This window comes from Oryx dammah, unplaced genomic scaffold (assembly GCF_014754425.2).
Source record: "Oryx dammah isolate SB20612 unplaced genomic scaffold, SCBI_Odam_1.1 HiC_scaffold_19, whole genome shotgun sequence".
NCBI classification, from domain to species: Eukaryota; Metazoa; Chordata; class Mammalia; order Artiodactyla; family Bovidae; genus Oryx; species Oryx dammah.
The window spans coordinates 42,964,056-42,978,569 of record NW_024070203.1 but is presented as its reverse complement, the minus strand read 5'-3'; the positions used below and the strand labels follow the sequence as shown (position 1 = coordinate 42,978,569).

General features: G+C 36.9%; 1 protein-coding gene across 2 annotated transcripts in view; it reads right to left on the bottom strand.

Moving 5' to 3' along the window:
- Positions 1–14,514, bottom strand: part of LOC120878638 (serine/threonine-protein kinase Sgk3) — a 111,436-nt gene that overhangs the window by 3,711 nt on the left and 93,211 nt on the right. For both annotated transcript variants that reach the window (XM_040261320.1, XM_040261319.1), the window contains exons 9-16: positions 11,466–11,549; positions 11,219–11,350; positions 9,130–9,242; positions 8,999–9,035; positions 8,065–8,151; positions 5,970–6,065; positions 3,810–3,965; positions 576–665 (exon numbers count right to left, since the gene is read on the bottom strand). In XM_040261320.1, the coding sequence (XP_040117254.1) occupies positions 576–665; positions 3,810–3,965; positions 5,970–6,065; positions 8,065–8,151; positions 8,999–9,035; positions 9,130–9,242; positions 11,219–11,350; positions 11,466–11,549 (795 nt within the window). The remainder of the gene's footprint in view (positions 1–575; positions 666–3,809; positions 3,966–5,969; positions 6,066–8,064; positions 8,152–8,998; positions 9,036–9,129; positions 9,243–11,218; positions 11,351–11,465; positions 11,550–14,514) is intronic.

Below are 14,514 nucleotides of genomic sequence, written 5' to 3'. Positions count from 1 at the left end.
TAGCCTTCTCATGATTTATTAATAATCTCCCTATCATTATATATTTATTTCCAAACATTTCAACACTGTTAATCCTTTAAGTAAAATGTTTCCATCAGAAGATTTAACAAGTCAAGCTAACATAAGCATTTTTATAATACTGTCTTACTGTTTTCCAAATAGGATGTAACAATTTACATTATCATTAATAATGTTTGACTGTAGCTGGTTTTACATCAATCTAGGAAAAAGTGCATTAGTGTTACTTAAATTTTTTTTTAATAGATATGAATTTGATACCCCATGGTCACTTTAATTTGCATTTTTTTTAACCTATTGTGCTCATTCCTTTTTCACACATGCTCTAAAGAAAACACTTCACAGATACTGGGCTGGAAGATATTTGTATCAATCTAAAGTAACTAAAATCTTAGGAATTATCTTGAAGTTACCAGTTATACCTGACCTGTTTCATAAATATTTCAGCACTGATTCAGTTTTATTCAGGTTAGATTTTGAGATCTAGTCCTAAAATTACGAGGAGCTATAGTCCCACACTTCACTATTTAGAATCAAAGACTTGGATGTAACCTTACCACGTTAGGATTAAACGGTGGTGGAATCTTCTTCTGCACAAGATCAGTCCAGCTGAGTGACTCAAAAAAGGGATGATTCTGAATTTCAAGCTAGAATAGTAAAGAAACAGATTTACTAACTGTCAACATCCACTGGATCATGGAAAAAGGAAGAGAGTTCCAGAAAAACATCTATTTCTGCTTTATTGACTATGCCAAAGCCTTTGACTGTGCGGATCACAATAAACTGTGGGAAATTCTGAAAGAGATGGGAATACCAGACCACCTGACCTGCCTCTTGAGAAACCTATATGCAAGTCAGGAAGCAACAGTTAGAACTGGACATGGAACAACATAGAACTGGACATGGAACAACAGACTGGTTCTAAATAGGAAAAGGAGTACGCCAAGCCTGTATATTGTCACCTTGCTTCTTTAACTTATATGCAGAGTACATCATGAGAAACGCTGGGCTGGAAGAAGCACAAGCTGGAATCAAGATTGCCAGGAAAAATATCAATAACCTCAGATATGCAGATGACACCACCATTATGGCAGAAAGTGAAGAGGAGCTAAAAAGCCTCTTGATGAAAGTGAAAGAGGAGAGTGAAAAAGTTGGCTTAAAGCTCAACATTCAGAAAATGAAGATCATGGCATCTGGTCCCATCACTTCATGGGAAATAGATGGGCAAATAGTGGAAACAGTGTCAGACTTTATTTTTCTGGGCTCCAAAATCATTGCAGATGGTGACTGCAGCCATGAAATTAAAAGATGCTTACTCCTTGGAAGAAAGTTATGACCAACTTAGATAGCATATTAAAAAGCAAGAGACATTACTTTGCCAACAAAGGTCCGTCTAGTCAAGGCTATGGTTTTTCCAGTGGCATGTATGGATGTGAGAGTTGGACTGTGAAGAAGGCTGAGCGCCAAAGAATTGATGCTTTTGAACTCTGGTGTCGGAGAAGACTCTTGAGAGTCCCTTGGACTGCAAGGAAATCCAACCAGTCCATTCTGAAGGAGATCAGTCCTGGGTGTTCATTGGAAGGACTGATGCTAAAGCTGAAACTCCAGTACTTTGGCCACCTCATGTGAAGAGCTGACTCATTGGAAAAGACTTTGATGCTGGGAGGGACTGGGGGCAGGAGGAGAAGGGGACGACTGAAGATGAGATGGCTGGATGGCATCGTCAACTCAATGGACATGAGTCTGAGTGAACTCCGGGAGATGGTGATAGACAGGGAGGCCTGGCATGCTGCGATTCATGGGGTCAGACATGACTTAGCGACTGAAGTGAACTGAATGCTAAAAGATATACTGAGTACTCACTGAAGAATTTTAGGAAGCCAAACCATTCCCACTTGGTCCCACTCCTTCCAAAGTTCTTTCTAGGCACATGTTCATGTCATTCAATGTGGCCAAACAGTGTGGATAGACACCCAGAGGAAGCATGGGAGAGTTAACTCAGAATGACCACCTTAAGTTATGTCCTCTTCAAGTCATTGTTTCCTCACAGGTAAAGTGAGGTTAACATTCCTGCCCTATATATTTCATATTCATAGGTTGTTGTAAGAATCACTGGCAAATATGGAAATAAAAGTGGTATGAAAGGAATAAAGTACTACCTAGATACAAAGAATTATTACTACTGAATGTGGAGATAAAGATGTCAAATGAGACTTTTACATGGTGAGGCTGAGGTAAAATTCAGGTGACAAGCTCTACTATCAAAAACAATTCCACTCTGGGTTACTACTGTTGAAAGCTGGCAAAGTACTCATACCCATTCCACCTTTTCTCCTACAAGGAGCCACAAAGTGTATAAAAAGTAGGATCCCTATCCTGCTTCTCAGGGGAAGTGATATCTGACCAGAGTTCTGGAAGATCAGTAAGAAGGAGCCAGACAAAAAAGAATGAGGGGAGAATATTCCAGGAGGCATACAAAGGGCCTGAGGTGGCAGACAGATTAGTTTGGTCAAGAAAACAAGAGCCCAGTATGGCTGCAGTATAGAAAAAGATGGGGACTGTCACACACAGAGGAGCTCAAGAGGTAAATGGGCTGTATAACACTGGGTCTACGTGAGGAGTCGTCTCTGCTGATTCTATTTTTGCTATAAAACAGAAGGCAACAGCATCTGCTAAAAGTGAAGAAGGAAAGGAACATAAAAAGTCAGCAAGAATGCTGGAGTGGGTAGCCATTCCCTTCTCCAGGGGATCTTCCTGACTCAAGGGATCAAACCTGGGTCTCCAGCATTGCAAGCAGATTCTTTACCATCTGAGCCACCGGTGAAGCCCAGAAATTTGGAGAGAAGGTCTAAAATAGTCACTACAGAGAGCAGGAGCATTAGGTGGAGAAACATCCAAGACTAATGACTAGACCTCACAGTGCTTCCAATATTCTCAGTTGTGTAACTTCCGTCAGCACGGTCCACCAGCAAAGGGATGGCAAATAGATTGATTCATCCAGGGTTCAAATTTCTCTGAGTGAATTCAACAAAAGGACTGAGGTACAAGGAGGGAGCATTAGCAAGGTTCCCTAAAACAGTGGACTCTGGAGCCCAAGTCCTGCACTTCACCAGGGAGTTCACTATTCACAGCTCAAGTTCAAGACTGGCAAACAGCCCTCAAGAATTCCTGAGAACTTTTAATGAATTTAAAATTCATGTTCCTCAGTAATTCATGAATTCAGTAATGTAACACCAGTAACTTTGTTAGCAATTAAATTATTCTGATTTGAAGTGAAAAACAAAAAGAAACAACTCTTGCAGATCCCATAATTTTTTAAGGAGATGTCACATTTACATTCTCAGGAAAAAAAAGTCACTGAATGATAGTTCAAGCAAAAGTTACTACCTCATGCAGTCAAGGGGCACTTTAATTCTTCCTAAACAAAATGAGCTAAAAGTTTAGGCAATCAAAAAATGCAAGCCACACATTATTTTTTTAGGAAGAAGGGAGGAGCAAAAATGCTAATAAATGAAATCAAACAAATAACAGGATATGAAAGCTGGATATGGAGGATGAAAAAGACAGGATCAAATTATTCTGAAGGTCAAATGAAAAAAATGCATGTGCAGGAGTTTTATACACTGTACAGTTTTATATAAACCCTGGTGAAAATTTTTGGGACAAGCATGCTTCTTTTTCATGGTACTATTCTTTAGGAGCTGTATTCATCCCATTAAATACTACATAAAATGAGGATTTTTCTTCAAATGATAAATAAATAAAGAGGGTACTGAGAAAGATGTACATACAAAGTCTTCTTTGGCACCGAGTCGATTTTGCCTGTCTTTTTCTAGGAGTTCTTCCAGAATGGACCAGGCAGTGAGGCTCACTCCTGGCCTCAAACTTAGAGGCTTGTGAAGAATATTGTCGTACATTTCAGCCACATCTCGGCAATAAAAAGGAGGCTTAAAAAAAAAAAAAAAAACCAAGATAGAGAAAGGAAGTTAGTACTAATTGAACTATGCACAAATGGGGTTTAAAATAGTTAGATTTGGCCCTGACCTAAAGAGAGCAGTCTGCGTCCAGCAGCTGCAGAAAAGCACTGGCATCTCTGGGCCTGTGTACCCTTACAGTAAGGCCTCCCATGGGAAGAGATTTTAAAAGTCAACACACTGTAGACCTTAATACAAGGTCACTGAATGAATAAGGACCGGTTTATTCAATAACACTGGGAAGACAGGTGTGAATTGCATAAAAGTTGTAATAATAACTGTTTTAAAGAAAACAACCTCCAACTTCACCATAAGACATAATGACAGAATTACTGGAAACAGATTTGACACAGGGCGAAAATTAAATGATTTCTTGAGACACAGTAATATGCTAATTTAAACAGATTTCTAGAAAGTGTTCTTCCTAAGAACTTGTGGTGGTGGCAGTGTCCTGCTCCTGTAACAGCTTAAAGACCTGAGGTACAGCTTCAGCATGAGGACTGGCCAGTTCATTACTGAGTTAAAAGTTTTAAAGGAAAAATAATTTAAGAAGTTACAGGCTTGTCATTTTTTTCCCTTTTGTACAGGAAAAAAAAACTTCATTTTTCAGTTTTTAAAATGTAACTTTATTTCTGAATCATTAATATAAGCCTGATTAATAAAGTATGTGATTCAAATATTCCCTACTGAATCAGTTGCATTTTACATGCAATGATATTTTATACTCTCAAAGACTTCTAAAGAAATTAAAAGGATATGAAAATATCAGGATGAGAAACACTCAACTCTTAAAGAATGTAAGATATAACATGGTTAGCAGGTCTTCTAAATTACCAGCATAACCAGAAAACTAGGTCTTTTTTTTTTTTCTATTGGAATATAATTGCTTTATAAGTATTAGTAACAATGTGAATGAGCTATAAGTATACATATATCCCCTCCCTCTTGAGCATCCCCCCATCCCAACCCTCTAGGCTGTCACAGAGCACCAACGTGAACTCCCTGTGTTAACACAGCAAAACTGGGTCTTTTTAACAAGCGGATTGTGGTCAAGGGCAGAGAAGAGAGTGTTGGCTGTCACAGGCATCTGTCAAAGTTAACAACATGAGACAAATTCTCTAAAACATACCTCGGGGGTTAAATTTCATCACCCCTGTTTTCAGGGGACACACACACTCACACACAGCAAACAGAAAAGCCACGCCCACCTCAGGTCTCAGTGACGGTGGGCGTGGCCTCATGAGGGCAGCATCGAGTGCATGGCTCCCATGCTGGCCACTCACAGGACCACCAAGAGAACCTAAAAATGTCTGTCCTGGCTGAAATGATGTTAACTCAATGTAGTAAAACAACTTGACTTGTTAATCAGAAGCGTTGGCTGATAATGTCTTTAATTAATAAAAACTGGGGAAACTGATCACATAGTAAACATCACTTTTTTTCCAATGACATCTTCAAGACATGGTGTTTATGGTAAAGGAAATAAAGGGCTCCTGGTGATTAAAATTAAAAGAAAAAAAGCAGAGCACCAGTATCCTAATTAAATCCTATGAAAACAAAATACAAGGCAAAAGACAAAAGGTATTATTATCTTCTGATAAATAAAATCTTTTTCTTTCCATCTTTTTGAAATTAAGAAAATTAGAAATTAGGCAGAATGGCCAGAGTAAACTGATTGAAAGTGGGTAATTTTAATGTTATAACTAGGTATCTATTTCTAAAAAATGCTAGTGGGATGAATATTTGAAGTAGTGATTAGTGTGGCAGAAAAATAATTCTAAAAAATCAGTAACAAAATGACAGGTTTTCTTTTTGTGCATACCCCTAATGTGGTTCTGGATTCATTTAACCAGGTTACTACTGTTCTGTTAGTGTTATCTAGTTAACAAGTGTCCACAAGATTACTGAAAGGCAAAAGAGAAAACTCCAATCAATTACAATGTACTGGAATCATAACAACAGAGTAGAAACACATACCAATCCATAGAGCATCTCATACAGAACAGCACCAAGGCACCACCAATCCACAGTGTTGTCATAGGGTTGTTTTCTGATTACTTCAGGTGCTAGATACTACAGAAAAGATTAACTATTAGAACAACTCAGAAACAAATCAAAACAAAACCTAGGAATAATTGAGAAATTTAATAAATCTTAGGCGTTATATTACACTAAATGAAACATGTTATCTAGATTTTCAGTTGGTTTGGTATTCTCACTGTATCAGTGGTTCTTGGTCAGTGGTACTTGAGAGTCCACTGGGATAATTTTCAAAAACCACATATTCAAGTAGTTTACCCAGGAATGATGATGCAGTTAAGACAGAGAAGGATGACAAGTATAGAAACCATAATAAAGTAGGTATTTTGCAGAGGGTTGTCTTTCACAAAATTAATTTTAGATTAATTAATTAAATCTTATTTCTCTTTATTCTTTTTCTTGAAGAAACAAGTCATTATTGAAGAAAGAATTCTTAATATGACAATTATAATTCATTTTTTCCTTTTCAGTAAAAGAAAAAAATTAACTGTATTCTTATTTAAGAATTATGACAGCAATTCTTTAATGTATTATTTTTAAAAGTTGTATAAGTTATTAGATGGCTATTTACACAACTTGTAAAACATTTAAGCATCATGATTTTGCAAATATAAAACAGTGCATTTGAATTTTAGACTTCAAAATATGTATTTCCTCTTCCCACATGAAATATATACAATGAAATACATTCTTCAGCTTTTTTATGTGATACAAAGAAATGGGAAAATAAATAAAAAGGGTTTACTAGTTTCTGATCACATTAAAATTTAGATGACTAACAAAAGCTACCTGGCACTTAAGATCGCAATAAATACGATATTTTAAATGTGTGTATATGTGAAATTAGAATAACAACGCTTTAACATAAATCTCCAGGATTATTATCACTGTCTCAAATGGAAAGATACATTTTCTGCTAGTTAACATGATTAGAGAATAGGATGTTCTGGTTAATAAAGTCTGATTTGTAATCCCCGCCCCCCATACACATTGCTTTATTTTCTTGCATTAAATAGCTTCATTATGAAATATTTTAACCATATAAAAACTATAAATATGTAATAGAAACCAATAGCGCTGCCATCCAAACATAATAAATGCTAACATTTTGCCATATTTGCTTCAGCTTATTCCCTTTAAAAAAAGTAGCTTTATTGAGATATTCAAATACCAAGCAATTCACCCATTTAAAGTGTACAATTCAATATATTTACAGAGTTGTTCCAACATTATCACAATTAATTTTTGAACATTTTCATCACTGATTCATGATTTTTTTCCTTAAAGATTAGAAATATAATCAAATGCTTGAAGAAATCGAAGATAAACTTTTAACATTAAAAACAAATAAGCACAAATAAGTGTAATTTATCTTTGTTGGTTACTAGTAATATCACAAAATCAGAGTTTAAAAAAAACTACCAATAAACTTTTAAATGTTTATTTAAAAAAGAGATGATTATCAGATATTCCCAGCTGGTTGGAAGCTGAAAACATTTTATTCTACTTTTCTTTCCTTTTTTTTTTTTGTGGCCGCACCATGAGGTATGTCGGAAAAGGCAATGGCACCCCACTCCAGTACTCTTGCCTGGAAAATCCCAAGGACGGAGGAGCCTGGTAGGCTGCAGTCCTTGGGGTCGCTAAGAGTCAGACACGACTGTGCGACTTCACTTTAACTTTTCACTTTCATGCACTGGAGAAGGAAATGGCAACCCACTCCAGTGTTCTTGCCTGGAGAATCCCAGGGACGAGGGAGCCTAGTGGGCTGCCATCTATGGGGTCGCACAGAGTCAGACACGACTGAAGCGACTTAGCAGAGCAGCAGCAGCATGAGGCATGCAGGATCTTAGCTCCCCAAGCAGGGATTGAACCCACAACTTCTGCAGTGGAAGCATAGAGTCCTAACCACTGGACCACCAGAGAAGTCTCTTTACTCTACTTTTCTGATTTCAAATTTTATATATACAATTTGTGATTCAGTTTTGCATTTCACGTATGATTCCATGAATGACAAATGAGATAAATTTCTTACCTCTGGTGTCCCACAAAATGTTGTTGTGGTGTCAGAAATAGCAATTCCTTCTTTACAAAGCCCAAAATCTGTTAAGACGACATGTCCCTGACAAATACAGAGGCAGTAAAGTAAAATAATGCATGGATATAAATTGACACTTTTAAAGAACATTTGATTTTGAAATAATCATAGACCAAAAGCAAACTGCAAAAAATAGTACACAAAGCTCCGTGTCCCCTTCCCCCAGCTTCTCCCTCCTCCCACGCACCCCGTGCTGACAGCCTATGTAACGTAGTACAGTGTCAGAATCAGGAAATTGACACTGGTACAATTGGGTTAGCTAGACAGCCACCTTTATTCAGTTTTCACTCTTTTACATGTAGGCATTTGTGTGTGTATGTGTTGTTTCAGTTGCTGAGTCGTGTCCGACTCTTTTGTGACCCCATGGAAAACAGCCTGCCAGGCTCCTCTGTCCATGGGATCTCCCAGGCAAGAATACTGGAGTGGGCTGCCATTTCCTTCTCCAGGGGATCTTCCCGACCTAATAATCGAGCTCATGTCTCTTGCATTGCAGGTGGATTCTTTACCACTGGGCCACCAGGGAAGCCCTGTGTGTAGCTCTATGCAATAGAGATATATGGATTTGTGTAACTACCTCTACAATCAGAAAACTTTCATCAACCCAAAGGAACAAAAGAACTCTCTTATGTTACTGCTTTATTTTTGAACTTCCCTATCCCTTAGTCCCTGGTCCCCTTACAACTACTAATCTGTTCTCCATCTCTCTGGTTTGGATTTTTTGAGAATGTTATATAAAACACTCATGTATGAATGGAACATGTATTCCATTATATGGAATCACAGTGTGGAACCTTTGAGGCTGACTCTTTTTCATTAAGCATAACATCAACAAGAATCGTGAACCAGCAGATTTTTAAAAGCCAATACTTACTACTGAATCCAAGAGAATATTTTCTGGTTTCAAGTCTCTATCAAATTAAAAGGAAAGAAAAGCAAAACTCAATTTGAATTGAAACAAAATAATAAAAAGACATTTTCACAAGTGCAATTTTAAAAATTTACCTGTACACTATTTTGATGGAGTGCAAGTAACCCAATGCACTGGCAATCTCAGCAGCATAAAACCGAGCTCTGTGTTCAGGAAAGGACCGCTCTCTTTGTAAGTGAAAAAACAGCTATAAAATTGAAGTTAAAAAATGAATACTAAGATAATTCACACATAAAGTGAGACAAATATACTCTGTAAATATAAAAACAGGATTTATTTTCGTTACCTTGAACATGAGATAAAAAAAGCACCAAAGTACCGAATTTTGATACTCTCTTGCCTGTGTCCCCCATCCGCCCAGCAATCATTCACTCTTCAACCATAACTTTTTCCCTGCTCTTGCTAACTTACTCCTCATCTATTTACCCCTCAATCCTCCAGTGTGGCAGTATCCTCACCACACCAAGCAACCCCCCTAGAAAAGATTATTAATGAAGACCAATGATCTTGATTTTTCCATGTTAATTATCTTACTTGATCTTTTATTATTTGAATTAAACCAAATACTATTCAGAAATTGGTAACTAGTGGCTGGCAGACCAAACAAAACCAAGATATAATCTGTTTGAACCAAATAATGTTTTCAGAAAAATCTAAAATAACTGGTAACATTTAAAAATTGGGAAAATTTTTTTGGGTAAAAACTCATAGTTTTAGTTCGGGCAGGCGGCAAAGGGAAATGGGGGGTGGGGTGGGCAGGTCTCTGAACCATTAAGCCTAAATTCAGCATGGTAGCAACTGGCTGAAGCTCAGTGGCAGCTGGAATTCTCCAGTTCATTTTCTTTTTTTACTTTTTGGCTGTGCTGGGTCTTCACTGTGGTACAGACAGGCTTTTCTTGTTGTGGCACATGGGCTTAGCTGCTCCACAGCAGGTGGGATCTTAATTCCCTGACAAGGGATCGAACCTGTGTCCCCTGCATTGGAAGGCAGACTCTTAACCACTGGATCACCAGGGATGTCCCTTCAGTTCATTTCTTACACTTCCTAATTCTTCATGTATTCCTTACAACCCACTCTCTAGTCATCAGGTTACCTGCCTAAGCTAAATTTGCCCTAGGTTCTTATTCTAAATCTTTAGGTTCTAAAACAATGATCTCTCATTGGGCTTTCTTCTACCTTGGAGAGTTCCACCTCTGCTTCTTACTACCCGCAATGCTTCAAGGATTGATAAGGTGTCTGTCCCCAGTTTCTCCACTATTATTCTTTCTCTGGATACCTTCCCAACCAACTCAATCCAATGACTTTAACCACCACCTCTATGTGGATATCTTTCACATGGACTAACCCATATGACTTAATCAAGTTATTAGCTTCTCCGTACCTCACTAAGTTTCTTTGTTTTATACAACACAATTGTTGTGAGGATAAAACAGCATGTATAGAGAGTCATAAGAATGCTCAATACAAGTTAGCTATTACTGGAATTACTATCTTACCAGCAGCATTCCTCAAAAATATATTTCAATATCCCTCTGATTCAGAGTTTTGGGGAATATTATTATTAGATTTGGTTCAAACAAACAAAAGGTGACTGTGTGGCTTAAAAAAGTTTTTTAAAAATAAATCCTGGCTGTCTTTAAGGCATTAATTTCTCAAAGTCTCAAATATGCTGAAACGTATTGTAAACCACCAAGGAGCTATAACATGAAACATTTTCCAAACTAGCTTCACCACAGAACCCTTTATTACAGGATCATCTCGCCTGATTAACAGTTGCACGTTTTGGAAAATGACAGACTAATGTTTATATGCAACTGCTGAAATGTTAATTATCAAAAATTACAAATCAAGTTTCATTCCAATGTTTCAATATACGTTCTTGCTACATAGCTCAGTGACAAAACTATCAGAGAAGTCTGTAGCTTCATAACAAGGTTCTTTTATGAGCTTCCCACCTACACCATAAGCTGCTTAGGAAAAGAACTTTATGTCTCACTTCTCCACATCCTGCACTGTGCTGATTAGCCAGCATCTTATATACTATTGCTACTCAACAAATAGCTGTCTATGCGGGCTTTGCTTCCAAAACCCTTAAGAAAAACTCTAACTCAATTCTATTTTTTTTCCCTAAACATCATCAATACTGAAACACTAATTACTCACCTCCCCTCCATTAACAAAATCCAGAACAAAATAAAGCTTCTCAGATGTTTGGAAAGAATAATGTAATCCAACCAAAAACGGATGTTTCACATTTTTCAAGAGCACATTTCGTTCAGCCATAATGTGTTTTTGCTGTTTAAAAAAATTAAAAGAAAAGGTAAAAAAAATCAACTTGCATTATACACCAGAAAACAATTCTGTTAACTGAGAAGATGGATATAGGAGAAACAAAGGTATTTTATTTTACCTCTTTTCTATTGAGAACTATCTTTTTCTGTAACACTTTGACAGCATAAAATTTTCCATCCAGTTTCCGTTTTGCAAGAAGAACCTGTTATATTTAAAGATTGTGCTGTTAGAAATATCAATGTTTTGACAGAGACAATTCACTTATCACTAAGTCAATACTTAAAATTTTTATAAAAATAAAGTCCACAACAGACCTAGACGATGTAATGTTTTTATTTTGAAAGCTGAAAATTCCTAAGTTGTTTCTACAACTCCACTTTTCCTTAGATATTTTACTAAAACCAAAGAAATGTTGATGATTTAAAGAGCCAGGCATCATTTGGCACGTAATATGCTAATGCTTAAGGTTTTTACTAAGTTTAAGTGTCAAAATCCATACTGCTTGAGAAATGTGTGTGTTTATGTATGTGTGTGTATGCTAGCCCTGAGTCCCAAAGTGTCTTTGGAAAACACTGAGGCTATAAATTTCATGGCTACATTAAAAAAAAAGAGAGAGAAGAAAATGGTTTCTCAGTGATCAAAATGCATTTTCGTTTTAACATTTGGGTTTCTCTTATAGGGTTCAAATTTAGAAGCACTCAGAGAAACAAGCACCGTATGTAGCTGAGATTCTATAATGGGCTGTGGTACACACAGACACTTCATGGATGTGAAGAAACTTAAAAGATCTTGCCCTAGAAAAAAGGCAGACACACTCCAAAGTTTTAGAAATAAATTTTAAGGGATTCAAGACACCCTGCAAGTTGTGTAACTATCAGCTGATACATTTCAAAATGTCTTGAGATGATCTGCCACTGGTGACATGTTGGGCCTTACTTTTCAGTACATCTGTGGTCTCCCTCGCTTATATCTGTAATCACAGTCTGGTCTTGAGAAAAACACCAAACTCCAACAGACAGACGTCTTACAATACACTTAACCAGTGCTTCTCAAAACCATCAAGGCCCTCAAACACAAGAAAAGTCCTAAGGAGACATGACAACTAAATGTCCTGGATGGGACCAAAAAACAGGACACTGGATAAAAACTAAGGAAATGTGAATAAATGATGGGCTTGAGTACATAATTATGGATCAATATTGGTCCATTGCTTGGAACAAATGTACTATACTGATGTAAAATGTTACTAAATAGAGCAAACTGGTGGTTTGGAAATTCTCTGAACTTTCTTTTTTAAAAATTTTAAAAAATATTTATTTTATTTGACTGTGCTGGGTCTTTCTTACAGCATGTAGGATTTTTAGTTCCAGCATGTGGGATCTAGTTTCCTGATCAGGGATCAAAACCAGCCCCCATGCATTAGGAGCTTGGAGTCTCAGGTATTCAACCACCAGAGAAGTCCCCCTGAATTTTCTCTCTACTCAGGCTTTTTTTTTTTTTTTTTGGGTAAATCTACAATGGTTCTAAAAAATAAAGTCTATCAGAAGTCCCCCTGAATGTTCTCTCTACTCAGTTTTTTTTTTTGTTTTTGTTTTGGTAAATCTAAAATGGTTCTGAAAAATAAAGTCTATCGATTAAGATGTTTGTTACTCATAAAAACAAAGTCAAGAATACCTTCAGGGTATACATTTCCTCAGTTCAACTGCTGGCATCTCTCTCATTTCTCAGGCTTTTGTTCTCTACAATACTTGACTCCATTGAATGTTCCTTCTTTCTTACATTGTTTTTTCTTTCCTTGACAGCTCCCACCCACCTGACCTTCCCTTCTCTACTCTGACTGGTTCATCTTCAAGTTTGCTCTGAGAAAATAATTCAAAGAATGTGGCAACTAGGAAGTACCTTGATGGTAGGCATTTTTTCAGCAGATTAGTAGATGTGGAGAATAGACAGACAGTTATGAAACAGATGGGCAAACGGAAAGTGGAACCAAGACCACCATTTGCAAAAAGCTTAGAATATGAGATTCCCATTATTTATTTTAGTTTGTCATATTTTTCTGTTTTTCACCTTCATTGTGAATCTGCATTTTTGCTTGCTTTTTTTTCTTTTGTGTACTCTGCTTTTGTTTTATTGTACTTTGCTGGTGTCTAAGCATTTTGCTAGATTTAAAGCTTTTATTAAATGTAATATGCATGTAGAAAAACTCACAAACATTACAGCTCAATAAATTATTACAAAACAGACACACTGTGTAATCACTTTCAGGTCAAAAAACCCAAACACTGTCAGCAGCCTGAGACGTCCCATTTGCCCTATTCCAGACATGATTCATTCCCTTTCTTCCTCAAAGATGACCACTATTTTCACTTGCAGTAAAACAGGTGAGTTTTGTCTACGAGTTTTATATAACTGGAATCACATAGATAATGTTATGCCTGCCTGACTTCTTTCACTCTATATAACATGTTCACATTGTGACATGTATTGGATTGGCCAAGAAGTGCGTTCGGGTTTTTCCATACAATATTACAGGAAACCCAAATGAACTTTTTGGCCAACCCAATAGCACTGGTTCCATATTTCATTACTGTGCAGAGTACTGCATTCCACAGACATACCACAATTTATCCACTCTTTCAGTGACATTTAGATGATGAACAATGAAGCTTATGAATATTCTGGCACATGCCTTTCCTAGTGGGTATGTGCAAGCATTACTGGTGGCTACACAGCTTGGAGGAGAACCAATGTGTCACAGCTAATGTATATATTCAGCTTCCAGGTTTAACACCAGTTCTCACCACATAAAAAATGAAACACAAAGGAATACACTCAATTAAAGATATGTAAAAATCAAATACATAATGCCACAAAACACTACCAACAAAAGCTTAAGATGAACTAACAAAGGGATATGCCGTGGTCATGGATTGGAAGACTCAATACTGGTAAGATGACAATTCTTTCCAAATTGATCTACAGATTCAAAGCAATTGATCAAAATCCAAAAGAATCTTGTTGAACTTGACATGCTAATTCTAAAACTTAAGACTGATACACAAAGGGCTAAGAAGAGTCTCTTGAAGAAGAGCAAGGAGAGAAGATGTTCTGTTGAACATCAACCTTCATTTTCAAGACAATGTGGTACTGGTGCAAGGACAGACAAA